The sequence below is a fragment of the Physeter macrocephalus genome, chromosome 20, assembly GCF_002837175.3.
Source record: "Physeter macrocephalus isolate SW-GA chromosome 20, ASM283717v5, whole genome shotgun sequence".
Classification (NCBI taxonomy): domain Eukaryota; kingdom Metazoa; phylum Chordata; class Mammalia; order Artiodactyla; family Physeteridae; genus Physeter; species Physeter macrocephalus.
In genome coordinates this window covers 28212023-28238245 of record NC_041233.1, presented here as the reverse complement: position 1 = coordinate 28238245, position 26223 = coordinate 28212023, and the positions used below count along the sequence as shown (strand labels likewise).

The 26223-nt window shown below is 45.9% G+C and overlaps 1 protein-coding gene across 22 annotated transcripts in view; it reads left to right on the top strand.

Moving 5' to 3' along the window:
- Positions 1-26223, top strand: part of KCNMA1 (potassium calcium-activated channel subfamily M alpha 1) — a 761872-nt gene that overhangs the window by 510390 nt on the left and 225259 nt on the right. For 20 of the 22 annotated variants that reach the window (XM_055080882.1, XM_055080883.1, XM_028481438.1 and 17 more), the window contains 4 exons: positions 654-824; positions 2411-2502; positions 21732-21842; positions 24385-24490. In XM_055080882.1, the coding sequence (XP_054936857.1) occupies positions 654-824; positions 2411-2502; positions 21732-21842; positions 24385-24490 (480 nt within the window). Of the gene's footprint in view, positions 1-653; positions 825-2410; positions 2503-2605; positions 2698-21731; positions 21843-24384; positions 24491-26223 lie in introns of all 22 variants that reach the window. The other 2 variants (XM_028481473.2, XM_055080874.1) reach the window with 2 other exon arrangements.

Here is a 26223-nt window from a genome sequence, read left to right as displayed (position 1 = left end):
CCCTTTACAGACTAAGCTTGCTGGCCCTAGGTCTAAAGGGTGTGCAGATGGAGATTGTTCTCATGAGCTCACTTTTTGTGCTTCCAAGGGAGTTTTCTGCAGTTTGCAGGGCAGAGCCATCACTGATCTTCTGCAAAGCAAGGAAAGCCTAGTCAGACTGCAAGAGATGCTCTTTGGGGTTCGTTCATATGATCTGAAGGAGCAAGGTCCCTCGGGCAGCTACGTGGTCAAAACAATGAAAGGAGGAGGTCCCCTGTGGGAGGGTCCAGAATTTCTTTGGGACTGAGCAGGAACTCAAGAGAAGGGCCAGGGCGAGCGTCTTTGGCTCCTTAGTGCATTGCCTCTAGCCTCACGTGGGCTAGAGGCAATGCCCCTAAAATTCAGCTGGCCTCAGATCTTTATAACAATGAGAAGAAAATGGACTCTGGATAAGTTCCTCAGTTCCTTCCCTCATCTGCCCCAATCAGCTGGGCAGGCGTGTCAGCGTGGCTTTCACTCCGTTTTCTCCACTGCCTGCTCAGAGGTTGTGAACGTTGCTTACAGAGTTCAGTTCAGGCCAGCAAACTCCCCGGGCTGAGGATGCCGTGCATCCTAGGTGCTGGAGCTTCTGTGTTTCTGGTTTATTACGCCTGTAATGTTCTTCCTTTCTCTAGGTGGAGAATTCAGGGGACCCATGGGAAAATTTCCAAAACAACCAGGCTCTTACCTACTGGGAATGTGTCTATTTGCTCATGGTGACCATGTCCACTGTTGGTTACGGGGATGTTTATGCAAAAACCACGCTCGGGCGTCTCTTCATGGTCTTCTTCATCCTCGGGGGACTGGTAAAAACTCTTTTCTTACAATGCTGATTTTTGTGGTCATTAATATTTTCTATTATCCATTTTCTGAAAGCTGTGTATTTGAGACTGTGTTTCTGCGCTAGAGGCAAGCGACTGCCGTAGTGTTACAATCCGGTTAAGTCAATCCAAACGCCATGGTGACTTTTCTGCATATTTCTTTGGTATAGTGAATTTGTTACCCTGAGACCCAGGCATGGTGTCCTTGTGAGGGACAGCCATTTAGCCCGGAGCAAACCTAATTGTCTTAAGAAAGTGATGTTCACTTATCAAGTGAGAGTGTCTGTGCCTTTGTAATATAATTCAGCATCTGATATTCTGCAAGGACACTGCTGTCACCTGACCGGGTAGATACTGTTGATACTCTGTAGACAGTTTGCGGTTTCAAGAGTTCCCCGCCCCCTTCCCCCTCCCTGAACTTCCAACAGACACTGTGGCTGGGGCCTTGCTCTAAAGAGGAGTGTCCCCACCCCGGAGGAAGGAGAGCCCACTGGTCTCCTCTGGATGGACATCACTATGTGAGCTGAGTATGGTTTTGTAAACAGCCAACCAACTCCCTTACGCAGTATTTTCCCTCCCCCTCTGTGAGTCAGAAAGTTGCACTATTTGATTTTCTGGTCTGTACAGATCATCACGGTGGTTTATGATGTATTGTGCTTTTCAAGGGGGATTTCTGGCAACTCATCGGTGGTGGCTGCATTTTGTCTTTCAAAGTAGCTCATTTGACGTTTAGATTGTTGCTGTGTGTGAGGTAAGTGATTAAAACCCTAAATTCACACACAGCTTTCACATATGTACACCGCACATGCATTTATGTAATGCATCCACATCTCTGTTTTGTATGCATGTGGCATATACATTGGAAAAATGTATATAAATGTACGTGTGGTGTGTACATTAGCACAGCGTTCTCACAGTACCCGTGAGGTCCCTGCAGATGAGACCCCTTTATCCAGCCACAAGCACAGTGTTTGTTGGACAAAACATGGCAGATTTGTGTTTCTCCTTGCTATCCTTTCCTATGTGATTTCTTAAATTTACGTTATGTGCTTTTTAGTGATTTTTTTTAATGGAAAAGTTTATATATTTTTAAATCTTCCTTTGGTGTTTATTGTCTTTAATCATTCATAAAGGCATAGATTCTCATGTGAACTATAATTAGAAAGAAAGGCCTTTGAAATTGTGTGTGTGTGTGTGTGTGTGTGTGTGTGTGTGTGTGTGTGATTTTTCCAGCATTCATTCCCTTTTTTCTATTCAGGAAGAAGAACTAGTTGTCAATTTATTTATTCCTGTCTCCTTTACATTTTTCTTGACTGTGATTTTTTTTTTTTTTTTAGTTGTCTAGGTTGGCTAATGTTTGTTTTGTCCTGTGTATTTTCAGGAGCTTGCCCTTTTTGTGCTTTTATTTTATTTTATTTTTTTTTTACAATCTAACATATTAATATGTACCTTTGCAGTTCTAGCCCTTTTGTGTTTTCAGATCTTAATACCCCCACCCCCTTCTGAAAAGGTCACCCCCTCTCTTTGGCCTGTCTTTTTAGTCTCTCTTCTGTCTCCTGTCTTTTCCTTAGGCCATGTTTGCAAGCTACGTCCCTGAAATCATAGAGTTAATAGGAAACCGCAAGAAATACGGGGGCTCCTATAGTGCGGTTAGTGGAAGAAAGTAAGTATGCCAAGAGGTTTTGTTGCTTCCACTGTGGTAGAATCCTCTCTGCATGCCATTTTTTTTTTTTTTTGGCTCTTGTTTCTTTGTTTCATGCATGTAGGCAATGTTTGCCCGCTACGTGCCCGAAATTGCTGCTCTCATCCTGAATCGGAATAAATTCGGCGGGACTTTTAACAAACATGGAGGCAGAAAGTAAGTCAGTTGCATTAAAAAAGATGTGGTTGAGTGACTTGCAGAGCCCCTGTGGTGGAGACACCTGAATCCTGCCCCTCCCCATCCCCCCGAAGGGCCACATTCCGTGTGGGGTGTGATGTCAGAATTACCCCACGAAGTTATCACACGTGGACCAGCTCCTGAGGCTTGTTCCATTCACAGCTCTCTTGCCCACCCATCTTTCCAAGAGACACGATAGATTTATCCTCGAAGGGGTCCATGTGTAACTGGGGTCATATTTTCTGTTCTGATCCCTAACACGTAAACCCAGCTCACTCATTCTTTATATTAATTAGGTGAGTGATTACATTCCGGTCCCTCAGATGAAACTGATGCCATCCTATGGCGTTTTTGTGCAGCCATAACATGGGCTCCTACTCCCACAGGGAAGTCCTAAGGAGGGCAAGATCGAGGTCACCTTGACACTGTGGCCACCGGGCAATGAGTTCTCTAGCTAGGAGGCACCGAGCTTGTCCTCAAAGGGACTGATTACTCAGTTGAAATTCCTTCTTGGCAAGAAATACTATATTTATGGTACGTCAGGGCACGGCACGCTCTTCCTGATGCATCTTTCGTTTGGCTTCCCATTCATGAATGCTTTTTTTTTTTGCGGTACGCGGGCCTCTCACTGTTGTGGCCTCTCCCATTGCGGAGCACAGGCTCCGGACGCGCAGGCTCAGTGGCCATGGCTCACGGGCCCAGCCGCTCCGCGGCACGCGGGATCCTCCCGGACCAGGGCACGAACCCGTGTCCCCTGCATCGGCAGGCGCACTCTCAACCACTGCGCCACCAGGGAAGCCCCATGAATGCTTTCTTATTGGGGACTGTTTCGGTTTGTGCTCGCATCATTTTGTCAATATCAGTGTCAACGTGTGGGTCCATTGTCAACCGGAAGTTTTACTCCTAAGTAGATGCAGGGCCTTGATTGTTCTGTCCTCCCGTCTGGAGAGGAGGAGGTTGGAGGCAGGCAGGGCGGAAGCAACCATTCTGTACTGTTTCCTTTGGTTTTTCTTTCTTTCTTTTTAAAATACATTTATTTATTTATTTTTGGCTGCGTTGGGTCTTTGTTGCTGCGCGCGGGCTTTCTCTAGTTGCAGCGAGCAGGGGCTACTCTTCGTTGCGGTGCGCGGGCTTCTCATTGTGGTGGCTTCCCTTGTTTTGAGAGCACAGGCTCTACGCAGGTGGGCTTCAGTAGTTGTGGCGTGTGGGCTCAGTAGTTGTGGCGCGCAGGCTCTAGAACGCAGCCTCAGTAGTTGTGGCACATGGGCTTAATTGCTCCACGGCATGTGGGAATCTTCCCGGACCAGGGCTCGAACCCGTGTCCCCTGCATTGGCAGGCGGATTCTTAACCACTGCGCCACCAAGGAAGTCCCTGTACTGTTTTCTTTTTAAAGCTTTTTCTTGGGCACTCAGCTTTGTTTGCTTTTGAGTTTTTGCTTTCATTTTAACTTCCATGCAGTTAGTTATACACATCTTTAATGTACAGCTCAAGAATTTGTACCTATGTACAAACCCAGGAACTACACCCCAGATCAAGATGCAGGATTTTTTTTTTAAACTTTTTATTTCATGTTGGGGTACAGTTGATAAACAATGTTGTGTTAGTTTCTGGTGTACAGCAAAGTGATTCAGTTATACATATACATGTATCTATTCTTTTTCAACTTATTTACAAAACAGAAACAGACTCACAGACTTAGAGAACGAACTTATGGTTAACAGAGGGGAAGGGTGCGGTGGGGCAAGGGAGAGTTAGGGCGTTTGGGACTGACATGTACACACTGCTGTATTTAAAATGGATACCCAGCAAAGACCTACTGTATAGCACAGGGAACTCTGCTCAATATTCTGTAACAACCTAATTGGGAAAAGAATTTGAAAAAGACGTAGGATATTTTAATTATCATTCTCCTTCCCAGTCACAGAAGTTCCTATCACAGAACTAGGATTTTGTTTTTGTTTTTTAAATTTCATACATTTTTAAATGAACTCTTGAATAGCCTATTTTGTTTTCTAAGAGAAAAATAAAAGCGGTAGCATCGCATTTCCATCCATCGCCTGACGGTCACATTGGAAGGAGCCAACCTCCTCTCCCATCAGTGATCTCACTGCATCCTGAGTTCAGGTGTCCAGTCCTCCATTCAGAAAATGAGGAGATGGAAAAAAGGACTCATTTTCTGGAACTACCCACAGGACACCCATTTCCTTTCAAAGGCACGGAGGCCAGTGGGCGTCTTTTCCGTGGAGGCAGCAAGTTTCCCCACCTTCCCTCTGATGGAGCCCTCCTCCTCCTATTATTATAACAGCCCTGGATGAGATGAGAACCAAGCTGTTCCGATTTCTGGGCCATTGGTTGGATCCAAAAGGCCAAATAAGTCCAGAGATTTCCATTGTTCATTTTTTCTGTGCCAAGAGGAAAACAGCTTCTCGGTTCGTTTTGCCTCGAAGGTGCGGACAGGTCTCCATAAAGCAGAAGGCATTCCGAGGGCTCAGGTTGCCTTTATGGCCTCCCCACCCCACTGTCTCAGTCAGCCTTCCCCTCTCACTCACTGCCCCTGAAGAAGTCAATAAAATCAATTGCCTTGACGTCAACGTTGAAAATATTTCCTGACTCTCACTCCACGGACATTTTGTTTTTTCTCCAAAATAGCTGCCATAGTCCAGTGTGGGTGGGCCTGATGGCTGGTGCCTTTTGTTGACGGGTGACCCAGAGGAGGCCCTGAGACCCACGGTCGCTCACCCGCTCCAGTCCCATCCGGTTGTCCCTTGGCCTTGGCAGCTCCAGTCCAACCCCCCGCGTACTGATGGCTTGAGATCACAGACTTCCCGCAGCTTTTGTTCTGGCTCCATCAGCATCTTTTATCACCGGTTTTAGCCTGGTTCTCTCTCTCTCTCTCTTTTTTCTTCTCCCTTTATGAAAATGCACACTTTGCTTTTAATGTTCACTCTGGGTCTCCGAGGTCCTCCGACCCTGCGGACAGAAAGTACGTTCTGTCATCAGCCCCGGGACTGTTCACTTTACTTTACGCATTGTTTCCTGGTTCAAAAGCTAATTACTAAGTAGTTTAAAGAAGCCCTTTGGTCACTTAGATCTTTCATCAGAAAATATAGGCCTGGGAAAGGAACGGTAATAAAGGGCCATTAGCACCCTTTGTTTGATGTTGTTTTTCCAGTCAGTAGAACAAGATTGATGAAATGTTATGTTTGGCCAAAATTTGAGTTTTCATTTGGAATTCAGTGTTGAGAGAATGGGCTGTCAGAATCAATAAGTTTCCTTTCGCTTGGGATACGGGCATGTGGTAGTAATTAGCAATATAAGGTCTTTAGTTGAGCAACCAAGCATGGATTCTGGCAGCAAACATAATGAGAAACTACAGTTGTTCTATTTCTAATGTCAGAAAGTTTCCAGATAAAATTAAATGCATTTGCAAAAGGAAAGCAGCTAAACTTTTTTGAAAGATAGAGTTCAGACTCTTAAAATAGCACACTTCGCCCTGTGTTTTTGTGTATGCATAAATATATGTGCTATACCCATGGACACACGTACGTGTATCTTTTCTCCCTGAGATTTCATCAGATGGATGCCCAGAAAGTAATTAAAACATATACATAGTGAAGGGATTTGTTTACATGTGCACATTTTGCTCAGAAATAACCTCTCTAACAATGCATTAACTTGTCAGAGAACTCAAGGTAACGTGTAACCCAAAGCTGAGGAGACACACGACTTGGAAATTCAAAGATTATTTAAAGTAAAGAAAAATTTAGGTAGAGAACCACGGGGTTTTGTTCACGCTACACCCAATTTCAGGATATTGGAGAAGATAAAGATTTCGTTGGCACCTCATTTTCAGTCCTAATCTATGTGGTTGACATAACGTAAACACTTCACGTAGCATCCCCACCAGCAACACGGCATCCAGGGCCCACAGAGGCTCACGCCAATGTTCTCATCAACATTCCTCACCTGACCTCCCACAGGACACCCAGAGCCAACAGTAGATGTGGGGAGATGCGTGTGAGTCCTTCTCTAGTTTATCCATTGTGAGGTAGGGGGGCTTCTAAGATAGGGACTTGGGTGTTGCTAAGCAAAGGTCCAGTCAGTGTCCAGGCAGGCAGTCTCTCTGAGTCGGAGGTCTTGGGGACAGTGAGTCTCTTGGGCTGAGACTTCAGATCTAACTCAGAAGAGTAGCTCTCCTGCAGCCCAGCCTGCCTCTCGAGGCCACTGCCTCTGCCTCCTTCCCTTCCTGTAAGCTCCAAGCTGCTCAGAGGTGGGGGAGTGGAGGGGTGAGGCTCCCATGGCCTTTGGGGTCCCAGCTTGCTCTTCTTCTTCCCACAGCCCCTGCTGTTTCCCCCAGAGGTTTCTTCTCTGCTTGTGACTCAGCTCACTCCTGGTTCGTGTATGAGAACTGACAAGATCATGGTCCGAGGTCACGTGGCCAAGGGCCATGGAAAATCATCGGCCAGAGAGAGGAATCCATCTGCCTTAACCCCCTTGTCAGAGGCAGCTGGGCTGGGGACCCATCCAGACATTGTACTTCCCATGACGGGCTCCTGGGGCCCGAAACTGAGGGAGTCCCAGGCCAGGTGTTTGGGAGGGGGGAGGATGGGTGGGTTTGGATTATTCTGCTGATTCCTGGTAGCCAAATGCTAGGAGGACACAGAGAGAGAGATGGACAGTTGAGAATATGGAGTAGGGGAAGGGGGATGGGAAGCTGAATGTAACTTACTAGGAGGAAGATCCCCCAGCGGGCTGAGGAGTCTGCGCCCCTCTTCTGGTAGGGGTATAGTTGTCACAGACTAACCTGGCTCTAGCTCCAGTTCAAGAAAGCTGTCTTGAAAGCTGTGGGGCAAAACCAAAAACGACCTAAGATTCTGTTTCAGAGCAAAACAGTGATATGTAAATGCCGTGGCTTCTCTTAGACCTCCTCCTTATATAGAAAGAGGAGTGCCACATACTTCTGGAAATGAGAACATGAATCGATATACCCCAAGCCCTGGGACTGCCTTCTATGGCAGTAATAATTACTACAAATTATATCTACAAATGCTTGCATCCTTCCCCACCCTCGTGGCAACCATGTGAGGAGGGTATTACTGTCATCTCCATTTGCAGCGACTTGCCTGACATCACACAGCTAGTAAAGGGTTGATCTGGGATTTGAACCCAGGGGCGGACTGCTCCGCTGGGCCATGCTCCTTCTCTGAATCATCTCTTGAGACCCCTCTCGGCTCTAAACTCCATGATCCTATCATTGTGTCCTTTCCTCCACCTCTACCCACAGTAGGGCCAGAACATTGCACACAGAATGACCAGGAAGAGAAAGGCACCACGAGCATCACTTTGGGCCCGTCTCCCCCTTCTGCTTACCTAGTGCCTCTAAGGAGCCTGGCCTCAGCGTCAAGGACAAAAAGGTGGAGACAGGACAAAAGTATTTCTTCCTGATTTTTCTCATTTGGTTAGACTGGAAGTGTATTTACCTCTTGAACATGTCTAACAGTGAGGGTCTCTGCAGGATGGACAGACAGATCATTGACCAAAATGAAATATGTGCCTTATTTGTGGGTTTCAACAAGTTCCTCCCCTTCCTGGGGAGGTCATTTCCTAGGGGACCAGCCACCGTGGATTGTAGTGATCTACCGGGCTTGGGCTCCCTCCTGGGCAGAGCCTGCCTGCTTATCATCTGGAGAAGAGCATTCTCTGCCCAGGCAGACGTATCCACCTGGGTCCTTCACTTCCCCAGCTGGTCTGCACAGCTCAGGGCATTTCTTTGATGGTGGTTTCTTAACTGTCAGTGAGAACTAGAGTAGCAGGTGTCCCTCCTGGAAAGTCTTGGGCAAGATACATACACTCCCTGGCTTTATTTCATAGCTTTGAGTGGGAACCTCAGCCTTTAACCCTCAGGAGGCTGAGTCCTTCAGGAGGGAGTTTGGGCGGTCTATCTTCAACCTCAGGCGTGGCCTCGGGGTTGTACGATGCAGCCTTAAAGCTGTAGAGGTGGGCAGACTTTATCCTGCTTTTCCATTTAAAAATGAACCAGAGTGCTTTATTATGTGCCTCAATGTCAGTGCTCATATTTTGCAAAGCATTCAATAATTTAGAACACAATTGCAAGAAAGAGAGCACAGTTACCTGCCACACTATCCACTCCTGTTCTCACCTTCGCTGGTTCACTCGTTGCGGCTGCAGAGATTCAGCCAGTACCACGTGTTGGGCAGGTTGCTGGGTGGTGTTGGGTGCCAGGGATTCAGTGGTGAGCAAGTTACCCACGGCACCTGTCACGTGGAGGTTACAGTCTCCGGGGGGCAATGGCAATGGCATTGACAGACAATGGTAAGGGTAGGACTAAAGAAAATGCCAAGTACAGATTTTAATACGTGTGGCAAAAACGAAAAAGACCCAAGATGCTCTTAAAGAGCAAAACGGATCATTTACAGGGATAAAGTGGTCCAGAGAGGTGACACCTCAGAGGAAGGGCTGTTACAACCTGTTCAACAACCACCTACCCCAGCTTTTGTTGCCACCTAGGCGAAGGGGAGCTAACACCCTAGGTTTTATTCGTATTACGGGAACCCCTGCTGAAACCATTGGTCTTCAGTTCTGCCTCCAAGAAACTAAGTCTTAAAATATCATTTCTCTCTCAGGCCTAGCTTGCCTGCAGTAGTGTTATCCACTGACTTAACCAGGAGAGGACATCCTGCTTCCCTTCCCTGCTTCCTGATTATCAGGTCATTTACTTTTGTGTCTTTCCTCTGATCAGAAATAAGCCCTTCGTCTCCCTCCGCATCCTTTGTTCTTTTTTGAGACCACATTCTATTCCCTCCTGCCTGGCTGTCTTGTATCAACAGGAAATTCCTTTTTCTCCACCGCTCAGGTTTTGCCCACCTGGTTCTAGACCACTGTTTAAAAAAAGAATTGGAAACTTAAACAGTCTGCTGCACCAGAACAGGGATTATTTCTTTACAAAGACTCCTTTAATCTACCCCCATAGTCCATTTCCTGCCCCCAAAGAGAACTAACGTGAGTCTTGCCTTCATCTTCATCTAGTCCACGTGTGTTTATTGAGTGCTTGCAACACGCCAGACACTGGGGATAAATGTATTTCTACACACCCATAAAAATCTCCAAATACACCACATCTGTCTTGAGCTATACGTTACATTATTTGGCCACCAAAGTGGTCGGGGAGTTCAAACTCAGAGCTTGTGTAAACCTCCCCACTTGGTTCCCAGAGGTCACAGTCTCCCTACAATAACACTTCTTTCTCTCCTCTTTCTGAGAAGGCCTGACCCCAGTGCTTGGGAAGAGGACGTGGGGTTAATTCATGGGCTGAGCCCCATGTCCTTTCCTTTCCCATACACGTGTAGCTCGGGCCACACTCCCTCCCCCTCCTCCACGGCCTGTGCTGCTCCTGGCAGGCATGGTCCCTATAAGATGCCATTTATGATTTCTGCATCACAGACATCCCTCTGGTTGAAATGTCACTGAAGCTTTGCATTTTATACAAACTTCGATCCCTTGACAAGTAAGCCATTCAGCCCTCTCCTCGCGGGGTCCGCGTGATTCCCAGCCTGAACTCTCAGCAAGGTTTTCAGATTCCTAGATTTTAAAAGCCATAAATTAGCAGATCATCAACATATCACCAGGAAGGATCATCTGGTAGCCATTCTAGTCAGAAGGAAACACAGGCCCCAATAACTGATCTTCACAGAGATATGAAGAACTGTAGACAGACAGACAGAGTAAATAGGAAGACAAACAGATAATTCAAGTTGACAGGCCATCTTGGACTGATTAGGCATTCTGCTTTGATTAGCATTAAACTTTTGGGGGAAGGAAAAAAAGTGAGATTGCCCTAATACTTTGGAAAAATGACCCCTTGACTACTTCTGAAATTCAGTACCAAGGGTCGGATACCAAAAGTAAGTGTCGTTATATGCTGTATTGTGTAATGTAAAGCGCCAGGTATCCCTTTCCAGTGAGAGGGGTCTGGGTGGGTGTGGATGTGGGCGCTTCTCTCTTTGCCTCTCCTTTGGATTCTTGTAAGTCACATCTTCAGTCCTTTTTAAACTTGAAGCTCTATTTAGAGAGACTTGGGTGCATATTAAATCAATCTCCTGATAATACTAATGGAAGGAAGGCTGTCTCCCTCCCCCCTACCCCCCGGCACTTTTCTGCTGTCTCTCTTCCCTTCCACACGCTTATCAAAATGTTCCAGCTATTGTTCTGAAAACAAGAATAGAAAGGTAGGTGGGAGATGAACTGTGTACCTTAAAAAATAAAGTCATATTCAGACTTAGACTTTCATTCTCAAATATTCTTTCTTCATTAAAGAAGAAGAATTCTGAATATGACTTTTCTAATTATAATCCCTGAAGATTCTTTCTGCTTAACCTCACGTTTGATTGGGTGAATGCTTCCTGGGTAGATTCTGAATGTAAAGAACAAACACAACCAGCCGAGACTGAGTTGCCCCGTGTTTTCTGTCTTCCGGCTGTGTCCTCCATTCTCAGTGAAGTCTTTCCAGAGTCGTGCACAGTGGTTCCCAGTAGATCTGGTGTTCATCCCACTGATGCTGCCATCATACACTGAAAATAAACCAGGAAACTTTCTAACTGGCCAAGTCCGGTGGCTCTTTTTATTAAAAAAAACAATCTTTAGAGGCTCATGCAACGTGAAACCCATGGAAACTTGATTCTGTACCTCCACGTCTGTTACTGGTATTGGGAAACAATGACCTGCTCCCACCCCCAAAACCACAGGGGCTGCTCCAAATGTGAGTACCACTCGTCAGTAAAAACAATCTTAGCTCCCCCACTATACCTTCTCAGTAAGGACACATGTTCAGAGATAGATGCATGCCCATCTTGTGAGAGGTTTTATGGCCTTAGCCACTGACCTCAAAGGCAAATGCCAGCTAGTATGTATATAGAACAGACTTAGGAAAGCTCCTATCCCAACATATTTGCTCAACAATTATTTGAGCCCTGTTATGGTCCAGGCGCTCTGCTAGGTGCTGTGGTTAAAAGGATGAACAAGAAAATGTGATTCTTGCTCTCCTGGAGCTTATCTGAGACTTTGACCAATCAGAACCATCCAAGGAGCCAGTAGCCGATAAACAGAAGCTGGATGACAGAGGAGCGTCGTCCCCGTGAAATGCTCTTTTGGCAGGAACTTTGTTCAATAAAATAAGGTGTAAAACAATCATGAAGGCTACCAGCATTTTAGAGGGAATGCTCCTGAAAGCAAGTTGATAATTCACATTGTTAAATGTACCCATTAGAGTAGTTAGGGCAAAGGTAACAGTGGGGTGACTTGTGCATCTAAAAACCTGTGGGTCTAACGATAGACCCAGTAAAAGAGGGGTGTGGAAAGATTTGGGAGGTAGGGGAACTGCTGCTGCCACCCTGAGTTCCGCTCCTTTCCATATCTGACAGAGTCCTTCTGTGGCATCTTATGCCTTAGCAAGCGCTGGAACTGGTAGAATCCTCCCAGTACTTATGTGTGTAACAGATGGAGGCTTAATGTGTTGGGGTCTACTCAAAGTGGATGGCTAGCAACATATGCCAGCTGGGGCAACACCCTTGGGTGTGGCTGGGGAACGAGGCCAGGATGTGAAAGCTTGATTGTTGTTATGGGAGGGTCAGTCCCAGCAGCATATGTTCTAGGGCCATGATGCATTATTTACCAGGGGGGTTCAGGAAAGGTGTGGGACTCACTTTGCACATCAAAGCTAGAATACCTCCCCTCTACAAGGCAAAATTAAGAACCATTTCTTTGCCTGGACTCATTCTCCCTCTATTCCACCTTCATCCCCAAAGGGTGTAGCTGACTTTTGCCTTCATCCTCTCTTCTCTTGGTGCCTCTGTTCAGAAGCATCGTTGCCAAGTGGAGACAGGCAAATCTGATTTGATCTGAATAGAAGAAAGTGCTGTTCAGTGACTGGATTTCTCTGTAAGAGCAGAGAACCACCTAGGATAGGAAGAATCAGGTCAAAGAAAGATTGGCTTACTTAAAAATGGCCAAAGGCCACCAAGCCCTGCAGTAGTGGATGGATAAAATGCAGAGGAGTGAGGGTGTTGGGGAGAGACACAAGGAAGAACCAGTGTAATTAGTGAGAAGTGGGCAGTTATGGAATTGCTTACTTAAGAAGCTGTGTAAGTCCTCTTCCAGGAAGGAAGGAAGGAGGAGAAAAAAAAACAAAATAGTGGTGATAAAACCTGCATACTGGGTTATTGTGAGAATTCAGTGAGAAGCTAAAGTTAAAGTAAACAAATGCTACAGTTAGGATTCTTTGGGTATAGGCAACAGAAACTGATTCTTGCTGACTTCAGCAGAAAAGGAATTTCCTTTTTGGGAGGTTAGAGTATCTTATGGCGTTCAGAGGAAAGCTGAAGATCCCAGAAAGGACAGAAATTAGCTAGAAGAGCAGCCCTAGGATCCAGCAGGCAGCAATTCAGTGAAAGTCCTTGCAGGGTTTCACCATCAGGATCAGTCAGTTCCCACCGTGAACTTACTGTCCCTTCATTTAAGACTGAAAAGCTCTGGTTGGCCTAGTTTGGGCAGGGAACCATGGTTAAAGGTCCCAAGACTACATCGGATTGGGGACGGGTGGTTCCTCAAATTAAAAATGAGGTGCTAGGGGGGCTTCCCTGGTGGCGCAGTGTTTGCGCGTCCGCCTGCCGATGCAGGGGAACCGGGTTCGTGCCCCGGTCTGGGAGGATCCCACATGCCGTGGAGCTGCTGGGCCCGTGAGCCATGGCCGCTGAGCCTGCGCGTCCGGAGCCTGTGCTCCGCAACGGGAGAGGCCACAGCAGAGGAAGGCCCGCATACCACAAAAAAAAAAAAAAAAAAAAAAAAAATGAGGTGCTATTCTTTAGGTTGGACAGAGCCCATGCTCCAAATGAGAGGCGGCTTCTTAATTACGTGCACAAGCAGCAGGCTTATCTGCATGTCCTCTTCTCATACGTCTCCCCCCATCCTTTCCCCAGGCCAAGGTTTAGGTTTTTGCTTAATCTTATCACGAACGCCATTGTAGGCAACCAGAGCACTGGGCCCTCACCATGGTCCTGATCAATGCATTTTTCTTTGCAAGTACTTTGAAGACATTGTCAAAAAAAAAAAAAAAAAAAAGTTGTGTGTGTTTATGTTTGTGTGTGTGTCCAAAACATATCTAGCACCTAATTTTAAGAATCTGTACATTTAGGTAACTGCAGTCTCTTTCTATAGCCAAATCCAATGAGGAAAGATCAAAAATTAATTAATTTATAAATCTTAAGCTCTCTTTAATTTGACATCATTTAAAAATTTAAATTTAAACATAAACTATTTTAATTTTTCCAAAAAAATGAGGTGCTGTTGAAAGGAGGGTACATGCTGGACTGGTAAATACAGCCACCATCTCCTGCTCTGAGGTTCTCAGTATTTATTTTTAAGGCTTGAACTGAGGTTCCTTTCAGGCAACAAGCTACAAAAGGTGTGTGATCATTCCTCGTGCCTGGTGTGATTATGGAGGTCTAATTGTGACTTGGGATGGTGGAGGTGCAGATACAGATCCCTCTGTGTGGTTTAGGTCCTGACTGTCTGCATAGGATGAGATACACTCTCTTCGTGCAGAAAGCTCTGGTCTTGTCAGGATGTCCCAGTGTTCTCTGTCGGGGCTATCAGTAGTCTGTCCTCTGACCTTGGGGCTCTGTTTTACAGAGGTGCCTTTGCTGCACTGTTGGGACCTATTTGCTCAGCTTCTGCCCCCATTTAGGGAAACAGCTAAGCAGCCTGTCTCCTCCAGCATAGCTCTGTTGACAGCTGGATAAGATGATTACTTTATTCTCTTCCTCACTAGGAGGGAAAAGACATTTTCTTCCTTTGCAATTAGCAAGGTACTAGATGTGGGCCCTGGGTAGACAGTTATCTCCGAACCTCCTTGGTTTTGTTTTTGTTGTTGGCTTGCTTTTGTTTTTTCATCTGTTTTAACAGGAAATGGTTAAAACCAGGCTTTGGGATCATGAGCTCCATACACGCTCACAACTGTTTCGTTTTCATTTTTGTCTTCTTTACATGTACTGTCCTCTCACAAACGAGACACGGTGGTAGATGGGAGGTGGCAGAATCAGCCAACGATCTGCAGGCTTGCAGTTAACTAACTAAAATTTCTTCTACACTTCCTATGACATAGGGTGTCCAAGCCAGGCACACTTCGCCAACTGTTCCATTAGTCAATAGACAGTTCTTTTTTTTTTTTTTGTGCTACGCGGGCCTCTCCCTGCCGCGGCCCCTCCCGTTGCGGAGCACAGGCTCCGGACGCGCAGGCTCAGCGGCCATGACTCACGGGCCCAGCCGCTCTGAACCCGTGTCCCCTGCATCGGCAGGTGGACCCTCAACCACTGCACCACCAGGGAAGCCCAATAGACAGTTCTTGAAAGCCCAGCAAGTTTTGGGGGTCCTGAGCTAGGCCTCAGGGTGGCATGGAAGGACGGGGCCCACAGAGCCTGGAGTTAGCTTTTGTTTGCTGAAGATGATCACCCCAAGTGGAAGGCAGTTCCTTTGGGACGGGCTGTTGGTACTAGCAACAGTGGGAAGGCAGGGCTAGGATTAATCTTCCTTTGGGCAGTGGGGTCATGAGCCTTAAGGGAAAACCTGGGTAACAGTTGCTCTAAAGGACATGCCCCAAATCAGGGGAAGTTGCCTGATGAAGCAGCCACAAAGAGCATTACGAGGTGAGACAGAATGTAAAGCCCAGAATATTCCTGAGTCTCAGCTTGCATGAGAGACAAGAGTCTTGGAGAGAGAGTTATGTAGACCCTGAATGGTTTCAGTTCAACCTAGGAGGGAGAGCATGAACTTTGAGTACGGACCACTGTGTGATTTGGGTTGTGGGGTCTTTTGTCACCCCTGCCCTGCTTTCTATGTGATAAAATGCTGTCGAATTCCGTTGACAGGTCCTTCTTAAAATTCATTCCCATCAGATGCAATTTCCAATAGTGGGAGGCGCTGGGAGTGAGAGGTAGGACGAGGAAAGCATGATTAGAAGGCTCAGCAGAGGGACAGAAAAGATTCTAGCATATGTATTTGATATAAATATTATAGTTTTACAGAGGCATCTAGATCAATATATGCCACATTTCATCTACCTCTTTGACAAAGTGAGTGCAATGTATTCAGGGAAAGCTGTATAGGATTTTCAGTTTACTCTGTATGATTTATTGTGACAAGATAGCTACGGGTTTTTTAAGTTCTTTATACTTGTTCCAGTAAAGACGGATATAGTATCTTTAAAAATAAACAACCCAGAGCTGTGCATTTTACATTGTCTTCCTAGAGTGAGGCTCAGCTAAAGAGAGATTTGAGACCTCCCTGCCCTCGTGGGACGTGATGCAGTCGACTTTGCCTCAGTCTTCACTCTTTAGATTTTTTTTTGAGGGGGTGGGTGGTAAACAGGGGACTGAATTAGGAAGCTATTGCAGATGTCTAGAGAAGATAGGATGGCATGGACTAGGGTGGGGACAGAGAACTGGAGCGCCGAGAGAGGATTCAGCAGCATCGGTGGGTGCAGCCCCGTCAGTCTGGGTCTCTTCATTTTCTAGTGACTGGCCCCGGGTCACACAGGACAACCCCCAACCCACCCCCCGCCCCAGTCTCCTGATTTCTAGCCCAGGCTCCTTTCAGAGGCACCAGCTGCTTCGGTTTAGAAGACATCAAACCGAGGGGGTAGGTCTGCCCTTGCTCCGGCATTCATCTTGCACTGATCTCTGGACCTCTGTTTCCATATCAAAATAATGCAGGCACTAGACTAAACATACACCAAGGGTCGTCCTGAGACTAAGAAAAACGTTGAGAACGTGGAAGGAAGCCTATCATTGTCACTTTTTCAAAGGCCACTGGCTTTAAGAAACATTACCGGAGTCTTTTTAAAAGTGTGTAGGTATTAGTTCTCATTGAGCTACACTCCACCTCAGTGGAACTCTGGATGCCTCATTTGCTGGAACCTTGGGAAGCTTTGTCTGGGAGACCCCACTCTGTCCTCTTATGCCTCCTGCCATAAGTCAGGTCCCCTAAGTGATCCATTCTGAAAGGCACCAGTGGAATTGAGTTCTGAAACTGAAGTTCCAACTCAACTGGGGCATCTACAAGAAGGGTGTAGACAGATTGAGGATGATGTACAGGATTTCCTTCTGGAAGTGGAGATGGTTAATAATGGGAGGGGCACACCAATGTGTATTTAGTGAAAACGTACCCATGAAGTAAGCAACTGGCAGCTTTCTGGTGAAGCTGATAGAGTTCGAAATAGTCGAGCATTCTTCTTCTGATTAGTCACACTCAACCCCTTGATGCCAAGCCTGCTCCATGGCACACTAGTGTTACCCACTCCTAATGCAATCCGTCCTATGTTTCTGGCCCTTACCCAAACCAGGCATGCTTGCTTACACTGGATGAGTAACTCCTTCCCACAAAATGCCCTCGGCTACTCTTTTGGCATTTAAGATGGTGATGGTTCCTCATGTATCTGAGTTGGATCTTTTAATCCAAGCCATTAAAATTAGTTTATCCCAAGAAAGAGTTGTTCACAGGGCTTGACAGAACTTTAAAAACCAGAAAGACCATCACATCAGAAATGGTTAATGATTTAGGTTTGTTGGCCATCTTCACAAACTGAGTGGCCAGGCCCTGTAGACATCCATCATTAAGATTGCTGGAAGTCTAAAAAAGTTCAAGTCCAGAGCCACAGATGGGAAGAACGTTAGAGCCCTTCATAGCTAACTTTCCTAAATATTCTCGGTCGTCAATGAAACTTTTAGCTTTTTGTTATCTTCTGGACCCTTGGGCTGGACATGGCATAAAATGTCTAAAATGGACATTTATATCACCTTGCAGCCCTTTGTCTTGCCAAATTGGGTGGCTTCAGTTAAAAACTTGGTTTAGAGTTTGTTGTCACTCAGCCTTTGCTTGTCTTGAGCTTGCTGGCCTGGCTGATTAGATGCAGCTAGAATTTAGTGATACCACAAAGTGGTGATGCTTTAAGTGAGGGCCTCTCTCCTGGCCCAGGGAGGACCCTCCAGCGTCTCCTCCACCACGTGTCTGAGAGGACCTTTTGTTGGCCCAGCCCTGTCTGTCGTGAAGGAGCAGAAGCCGAAATGCCCAAAGCTCTGCTCTCTCCATTTCATCACCTTTGTCTTTGTGAGAGTTAGGGTCTGAGACCTGGATCATATGCTGGGCAAGTCACTTTACCTGCCGTGGGACGTCAGGCACATGACTTAAGGAAACTGAGGTTCAGAGAGGTTATTTGAAAAGATACAGATAGTAGCAACACAGGGTTGTTTGAGGATCAGGTGAGAGAGACTCCAGGAGCCATAGAGCGCCTTATATCTGTTACATCCTGATTTACAGATACCACATGAATCCTACCATTTAATCGTTCTTAAAATGGCCCAGATTCTTTACTAGGCCCTTTACATGTCTTATCTATTTAAATAAATCCTCAAGATAACCTCATGAATCAGGTACTAGCTCCAGACCCTCAGAGACTCTGACATTATAGTTGTAAAATGCAGAATTGGTACCTTGCCCAAGACTATTGGGTTATTTAGTGTCTGAGCTGAGCTACCACAGGGCTATCAAAGTATGACTCTCACATGGTAGATTTGTAGGTGTCAAGGAACCCGACAGAGAGAATTTTAGGTGAAGATCTTTTTGGCATTTCTCAAATCATGCACTGTGAACGACCATCAGTCTGCTTCCAAGGAGGGCACACCCTGCTCTCAACCTTAGAGTATTTTCAATTATATTTTCAATCACTGAAGATGTGAGAAATTCTGCGTCTCTTCTCCCAGCAATAACAGCTTTCTTCAAACTATTGCCCATGGAATTTTCAAAAGTCCTGAAAATATTTCTGGAAAATAGCATGTCCCCTTTCACCATCCATCCCTTGCACTCCTGCAGGGCCCCTAGTGCTCCCTCCGATATGGGCTGGTGGGAGCAGATCTTCTAATGCAGATGTTGATTTAGAGAGGCAGCTTCTCTCCATCCATCTATTCTAACTGCATTCAAACATTTTCAATATGTGGGCTCCTTGATAGCTTCCACTGCATGGAAAACAAAATGGAGGGAAATGATTATTGGCACAAAAGGAGGAAGCCGTAAATCTTCAAATCAGTTAGAGGACAGATTGGAACAATATGGGTTCTCCAAGGTTGCCATGATAGTGTACTTAATAACTCTTCTTGGGCAAAAAGGCAGTCTGCTTTCAATCAATCTCGCTTTTTCTGAGCAAAAATACCAATTATGTTGAAGGAAGATTTTTTTTTCTTTCTTTTTGATAAAGACTGCTCTCCACCTCAGAAATCATGCTGTAGCTTAAAGATATATATTTTCAATTGTCTGGAATGGTATTGGACAGCTAGCGCCAAATTAGAAAAGTCAATCCTTTTTTTCTCCCCTCTCCTGCCAACATTTGTCTACTTCTTAAGAGAAGTGAAAGCTAATTAAAGGTTTAAGGGATAATATTGATTGCATTGGAATATATTTTATATGTACCCAGCACATTTTCAACTAAGAGAACCCTGTCTCTTTCTAAGGCTGAATAAATCAGCTGGCTGAATCTTTGATTCAAGTGTAAGAGGGTGGACTCATCTCCTTTCCCTCTGCTTCCCACACATCTGTCCTGGAGATGAATGAGCTCAGAAGAGGAAAAGGGAATGCTGGCAGATGTTCATTCAATTCTTTGCATACAGGATAGGAAGGATGAATGTTCTGGCATTTCCCTGGACCTATCATTGATTTGAGTCTAGCTCTGAATGATAACCAGGCTTATGCTGGTATAGAGAACTTTGAGCTTTGCAGTGCCTGGTGCAGGAGGCTGGATGGGTAGTATTAACCTCTCAGCTCCCTCTTCAATTGAATGGGGATAAGTAGCTTGCCCAGAATCGCACACATCCTTGGTGACAGAGCAGGGAATGAAATCTGGCTTACTTTCGGGAAGAGTTCCAATCACGTGTCTGTCCTGCAGAGGTGCCCATACATTGGATTCATGCTGGCCTTGTTCTCAATGACGGAAGTTTGTAGGCAGAAAACATTAGAATTGCCCCCGAACAGCCCCACTGTCATTTGTGGAGAGGCCAGATATCAGGAGGGAGATAACTGTTTCTCAACCACTTTCTGAACATACTTGGCAAGTTCAAAATCAGAAGTCTTATTCAGAACATGCATATTCACTTGCAGCCTGTTTTGTCCATATAAATGCACGTTCGCTGCAAGAAACAGTTTAAGATACGACCCGATGAAAATGTTTATAGTCCAGTTGTTCAACTTACATCGTGTATTCTGACATAAATACTGTGTGTTTCAGGAGGAAGCTAGTCATACGGGTTTGGGGGCATAAAATTTGAATCAGTGTCCAAGGGACCTCCCTTAACCTAGTAGGTATTGGCTTGAGAACAAAGTGATTATATTAAAACGTCTCTTCTGAGGGAGCCCATTGACATTCCACAGTCCCCCCTCCAAGGGCCTCCACTTGCCCGATCGCTAAGTGCGGCACCGTAACAATAACAGTCCGTAATGGTGATATTATTAACTGCATCATGCATATTATTGATTTACTCTTGGTTCTGCATCATTATCCTTTCACCAATGAGTTTACTGCATTATTCTCACATACTTAGTCAAGCACCAAATTACACCGAAAAGGGCAGGCTCTTGTAATGGCATCTAATGGAACATCGCATAAGCAATCATCGCTGCCTTCACTTAGGAGCCGCCTCCAGCCAATGAGCTTTTCTGCCTTATTGGAATGTGCACAGAGCAATTATGAAGTGCAAGGGGCCTGGCCATCCTAAATTTCCCCACAAAATTACCGTGCTTCATGTTCACCACCTGCCCATGCCTCACAGCCCAGCCAGGGAGTCAGCCTCTGTCACTGTCAGCCTGAGGTGCACAGGGACCTGGGCTGAGCCTTTTGCTACAGTCTCTTTACTAGAAGCCAGCAGGTTTTATCTCCACAGTCAGTCATGGGGCTAACTCTTGCACCAAAGAGCTTCCTCCTGACTGAGCATCGTATGTAACAAGTACAAGTGGCCATAGTATAGCCCAGTGTCAAAGTCAGATGGGTCCAGGAGCCCAAAGATGTTGGGGAGACTGTTCTTCCTTCCAGGAGCCCTGGAAGATGGGCTCATCTCCTCACGGGGAGTTACCATCTCCAGAAACAGAAGTCCAAACCACCCCGAAATAAAGGTAGACAATTCCATCTTCGTCATCCCTTCCTAGCTTTTCTCCCCATCCTGAGGTAAATTCCTTTGTTTCTCGTAGAAATCCCAGGCACCCTAAGGAAGCATCTGTCTGGGGATGCACAGCCTGCCTGCGGCACGATCTCAGATTCCATAGGTGTCCCATCCCTATTTAGCCTTGAGTAATGCTCACTTACTGTAAAGTGTTACATGCCCCCGTTGTCGGAGGAGTTATGGCGGAAAAGTGCAAAATCTCCTTTTTACTGCTCACGGCCAGCAGAGCCCATAATGTGTCAAGCTGCACATTAGCCACCCTGATAAAAGTCCGCTTTCTTACACACAAAATCATCATTTCAACAAGATTTGTTATCTCATTACCTGATAAGCTCTATGTCATAAACCAAGACTCATTCGGTAAATCTCCCGGGAGGACGCTTTGTGGGCAGAAAGGGAGAGATATGAATCTGCAAGGGACTTGATAATGCAGCATTTAAGCTCAAGCATAATGTCACTTATTGTTAAATGCATAAAACCACTTGGCCGAACGGCTGGGCTTTTAATAGGATTTTGTGTAGCGTCAGGTGAGAAGCCATATGCTTTTCTGTCAAGGAGTCTCTGAGCACCTTCCAGCCCCGCTGCTTTGCCTCACTGCCCGCTGGGGAGCGGAGCTGGGCTTTACCGAGCCTCCTTGGGGGAGACGAATGCTCCCCTGCAGCTGCGCGCTTCCTCTGTCTGGCCGCGGGTGGGTGCCGGGGCATTGCTGGGCTGGCCTCATCTAACTGGCCTCTCCCATCCAGGCACATTGTGGTCTGTGGACACATCACGCTGGAGAGCGTTTCCAACTTCCTGAAGGACTTTCTGCACAAGGACCGGGATGATGTCAATGTGGAGATTGTCTTTCTTCACAAGTAAGAGGCCCCTGCTGTTTCTAGACCCTCCACCCAACCAGGCACCTCGAGGGGGACTCCTCAAGTGTCTGTAGGAGGGCTGATGTGAGGGCGGCTTTCGGGGGGCAGGGCGGAGTTGAATCAGCCATGATCCCTGCTGGGCTCATTGGAGAGGATGTTCTGGAAGCGATGGAAAGGAAGCAACGCACTCGTTCAGTGAATAAGAGCAGTATCTGTCTCTGTGGAAGCAATTCTGGCAAGTAACAGTGGGGTTCATTATGGGTCAAACACGTCATTACTGTCCCCTCAGCTGTCTGGATCTATGCCATCCAGGTGTGTCCACAGTGTCTGGTGTGGATGATTAGCTGTATGGCGTAGATTCTTTATGAGTGCAGGACTGACACAGTGACCAAGCAAGACAGAGACATAAGAGGAAGCAGGGTACAGGGTAATAGCAATAGTAACAACGACGACTGTCGTTCCTAGGAACCTTCAGTGTAGGACACAGTGCTGGTCACCACAGCCTCTCCTGAAATCAACAGAGGGAGTAAGAGTACATGCTTGACTCAGAGTACAATCTGAATCCTGACTCAGCCATGTACTGAACAAGTTCACCTCCCTGGGCCTCAGTTTCCACATCCATAAGATAGGGAGATCACAGTGGCTTCTTGGGCTATTTTGAGAATGAAAAGAAGGAATCCATTCCAAGTATACAGAGCAGAATCAGGCACACAGTAAGTGCTCAAAAAATGTTAGCTGTTCTCATGAGAGAGAAAATACATTAGGCCGCCCAGTGTACTTAGGAGGTAGGTCTTATCAAGTTTGTTCTACAGGTGAGGAAAGCAAGTTCTTTGCCTGATCCCCTTTTAGGTAAAAGGTAGTCCACAACAGGGATGGAGAGTTGGGGGATTCAGGCATGTTGACGTGGGTGGCACCCTCTTCTTTTATGGAGATGGGGCTATCTTGGGGGCCAGTCTTAGCCCCATGTTGCCAAGGGACAAAGCTCACATGCTGGTGTTGGCTCCATGTGGGGTTGACCACCCAGGACTCAGTCCTGCTCTGAGCTCCCACTGAGGTTGACTTTCCTATAGCTATCCGGTGCATCTCCTTCCTTTCGGCGTTTGTGGATATGAAACTGACCATGTCTGGGCACCAGCACTTTTCTTCTTAGCACTGACTTATCCAAGTTCTGAAAAGGCCAGCCAGGCCATGGGCACAGGAGCAGCACCCACAGATCCAATTAACTGCTTAGCCACCGATGGCCAGCGGTGGGGCCCGTCCTCTGCTGAGCATTTGGAAGGTTCAAGACAAGTATAGTGTATAGGTTCTGCCCTCGTCTTGGTTTGGCATTTCAAGATGAGCACATGTGCAACCGTTGGAGCACGGCATGGATCCTCTAGTAAACGGACTGACGTCAGTTTAATCAAGTGGCAGAATCACACGGGGCATCTGTATCGGGGAGAGACCACCACTCCTTGTGTTTCCAGGGCAGGCAGGCTTCCTGAAGGAGGACTGACTTGTCCTGGATCTGGAAGACGGGTTGGATTTGCACAGGCAGCTGCTCTTCTCTCACCCACTGCTTTAGTCTGGATCAACAAGCTGGCTGTTACTGCTTCAATTGCTAGGATTCACCTTTGTGTCCCCAGCATCTATCAGTGTCAGCCTTGTCGTCCATGGCCCAGTTAATTAACCTCTCAAAGCTTTGGGTTAATAACATACCTTCCTGTAGAGTTGTTTTGAGGTTTAAATGAGTTACTACTTGTCAAGTGCTTAGGATGGTGGCTGCCACATAGTAAATGCTCAAGAACATTAGCGGTTATTATCATGACTGAGTACTACATAAATGTTAGGCAAGGGTTGAATAACTCAGTCCTTGGCACCTAGTAGGTTCTAAGTGTCATCTCCCAGTGCCTAGCACAGTACCTGACAGAGAGTAGGTATTTTTTATCTCTGCAGAAAAAATTAATGAATGAACAGGTCAACCAATGTTTTAATCCTTGCCCTGCAATGGGAAAGATGGCTGTGTAGCTCAGCACCAAGAATGATGAAGAGTGTACACATGCTGAATCAAGAACTGTCCTGAGAGTGGATTAGCTCTGTGTATGGCTGCTCAGAAGTGACGTTTCTTTGATCCAGGCCCTGGGGAGTGAAAAGTCCATGAGGTGGAGAAGCAGGGAAAAGGCTTTTGATGGAAGGAACAGCAGGAGGCTCTGCCAGGAAGACTTTTGGCTAATCCCTGATGTCACAGCCTCAGTTTCTCCATTCTTAAAATAGGGATTCCATTCATCCTGAAGCTGAAGACATTTTGCCCCATAGGCCTCAGACTCTGTAAAGGTTATGAACCTCTTCATTTTAACTTCGTACTGGTTTTGGTTTTCAGTTGGGCTGGGGTTTTACTTCTCTTGAGTGTGAGCCTCTTATCTATGGCCAGAAAGGGGGCTGCTTTGAAGGTGAAAACCTTTTTCCCGTGTCTCTCTCTGTGAAAATTGGAGGGAAGGGAGGACATGGAGGCTGAATACCTGAGTCTGTTATATTAATGGCTGTTTTTTCTCTCCCTGCCCAGCATTTCCCCTAACCTGGAGCTTGAAGCTCTCTTCAAACGACATTTTACTCAGGTGGAGTTTTATCAGGGTTCAGTCCTCAATCCACACGATCTTGCGAGAGTCAAGGTAAGAAGGAAGAAGTGACTTCTGCTTTTACTCCATCTGGGGGGTGTGACTCTGCGGTGAAGGGACGTGCGTTCCAGGGTGGCCAAGAGTCACCTCCATACCCCTAATGAGATAAATCAGATACTACCAACCTTGGTGTCACCCTTGCACTGGTCCCAGGACTTTGTTCTGCTGGCACATGGTGGACCACCTGTAAGCATTCCACATGTGGACTTGTTGTACATAACATGCTAGACATCGCTGGTTGCCTCAATATCAGCACTGCTAAAGGAAGTAGACCAGTTGTATGGACTCAATATATAACATAACAATCAAGTAATTCCCATTTTGAATACTTAAATTGGACTCAGTGTAGCTCTGAAATCTGTTTTTTCCATCAGAAAGGAGCATTAAGGATACACTATAAAATAAAGTTTACCCAAGCCATAACACATTTTGAGCTTCCTTTTTTCCTCACCGAGGACTAAAGGTGCAAAACTAAACACTCAGGTATCTGATAGCACTTGGTAATGGGCTAATCTTTCTTTCTAGAACGTACTAAGTTAGAATCTTCTTATAAAGCACACGTAAGGCTTATAAGGGAAAGGGATACAGCAAAATGGCATCTGCTCCTTTACTCATTTCACATAGATTTTGTAAGCACGTTCAATATTTGCACGCCAGTGGAGATAGATTAATATTTTGAATCCACTGACATCTAAATGCTTACTGTGGTCACCACATAATGCAGTAAATAATGTAATTGGCAAACATGAATAAGCCAGAAGGATTTGGGTAAATTCTTTACTTTATGAAAGAAAGAAAACTAGAGACAATTTGTGACATACCATGGAGGAAACCAGGGCCTCCCACCAAATGCAAGAATGGTCTGTTATAAGTACAACATCCCAAGTAGGACAGACCTGAGCCAGAATGGGAATTCTTATGCTTACAGAGTCCCGTTAATCTTAATATTATCCAGACCTGATCCAAGTTATGTCTAATGTGGAATCTTATGGGAACTTGGGGAAAATAGTTATTGTCCATGGACCTGATTTAGATGCAAGCAATTCTTTGCACAACTCCTCATCCCCTCAAAGGAATAAGTCTCTGTTGGCACACGTTTAGATAAGTCAGTAGGTTGTATTTCGAGGTCATCTGTAACACATCATTTCATACACGTAGATTTGTTGTCTTTTGAATATCTGAATGCTAATTGAATACTAAACAGTACTGAGCTGTTATCTGAGTTAGGGCTCTCATTTCCTCTTATTCCACGGTTAAGATGTGAAAAAAGGTTAGGTGAAGGACTTTGGAGTCTAAATTTCTGAATCCTCAATGACTCAGTTAACTTGGTAGCCTGAGAGAAGAGGTTTAGCCCACCTAACGCCATTTCCTGACTGGAAAAGTTAGGATGATGGTGCAGATGGTGAGGAAAGGAGGTAGAGAGGGGACCGAAAGGCTTAATTAATTGTTATCTCAAGAAATCCAGAAAGCTTACATGTAAAAGGCTGTGCAGAATGAGAAGTGTAGTTACCAAGGTGCACATTGTCCCCTCCAACAGCAGCAAGATGAAATGTTTCTGTCATAGCAAGAACTTGAAACCTACACTTTTGACAAAAACTAGAATCTCTCAGAATTACTGTTTTTTTCTTTCCTTGCAAAGCACCAGGTTCCCCCAGAGCTGTCAACAGAGAGAGACTGCAACCAAGCATGGCTATTTATATGTTTGTGTTCTGTGATTTTCCTTTTGG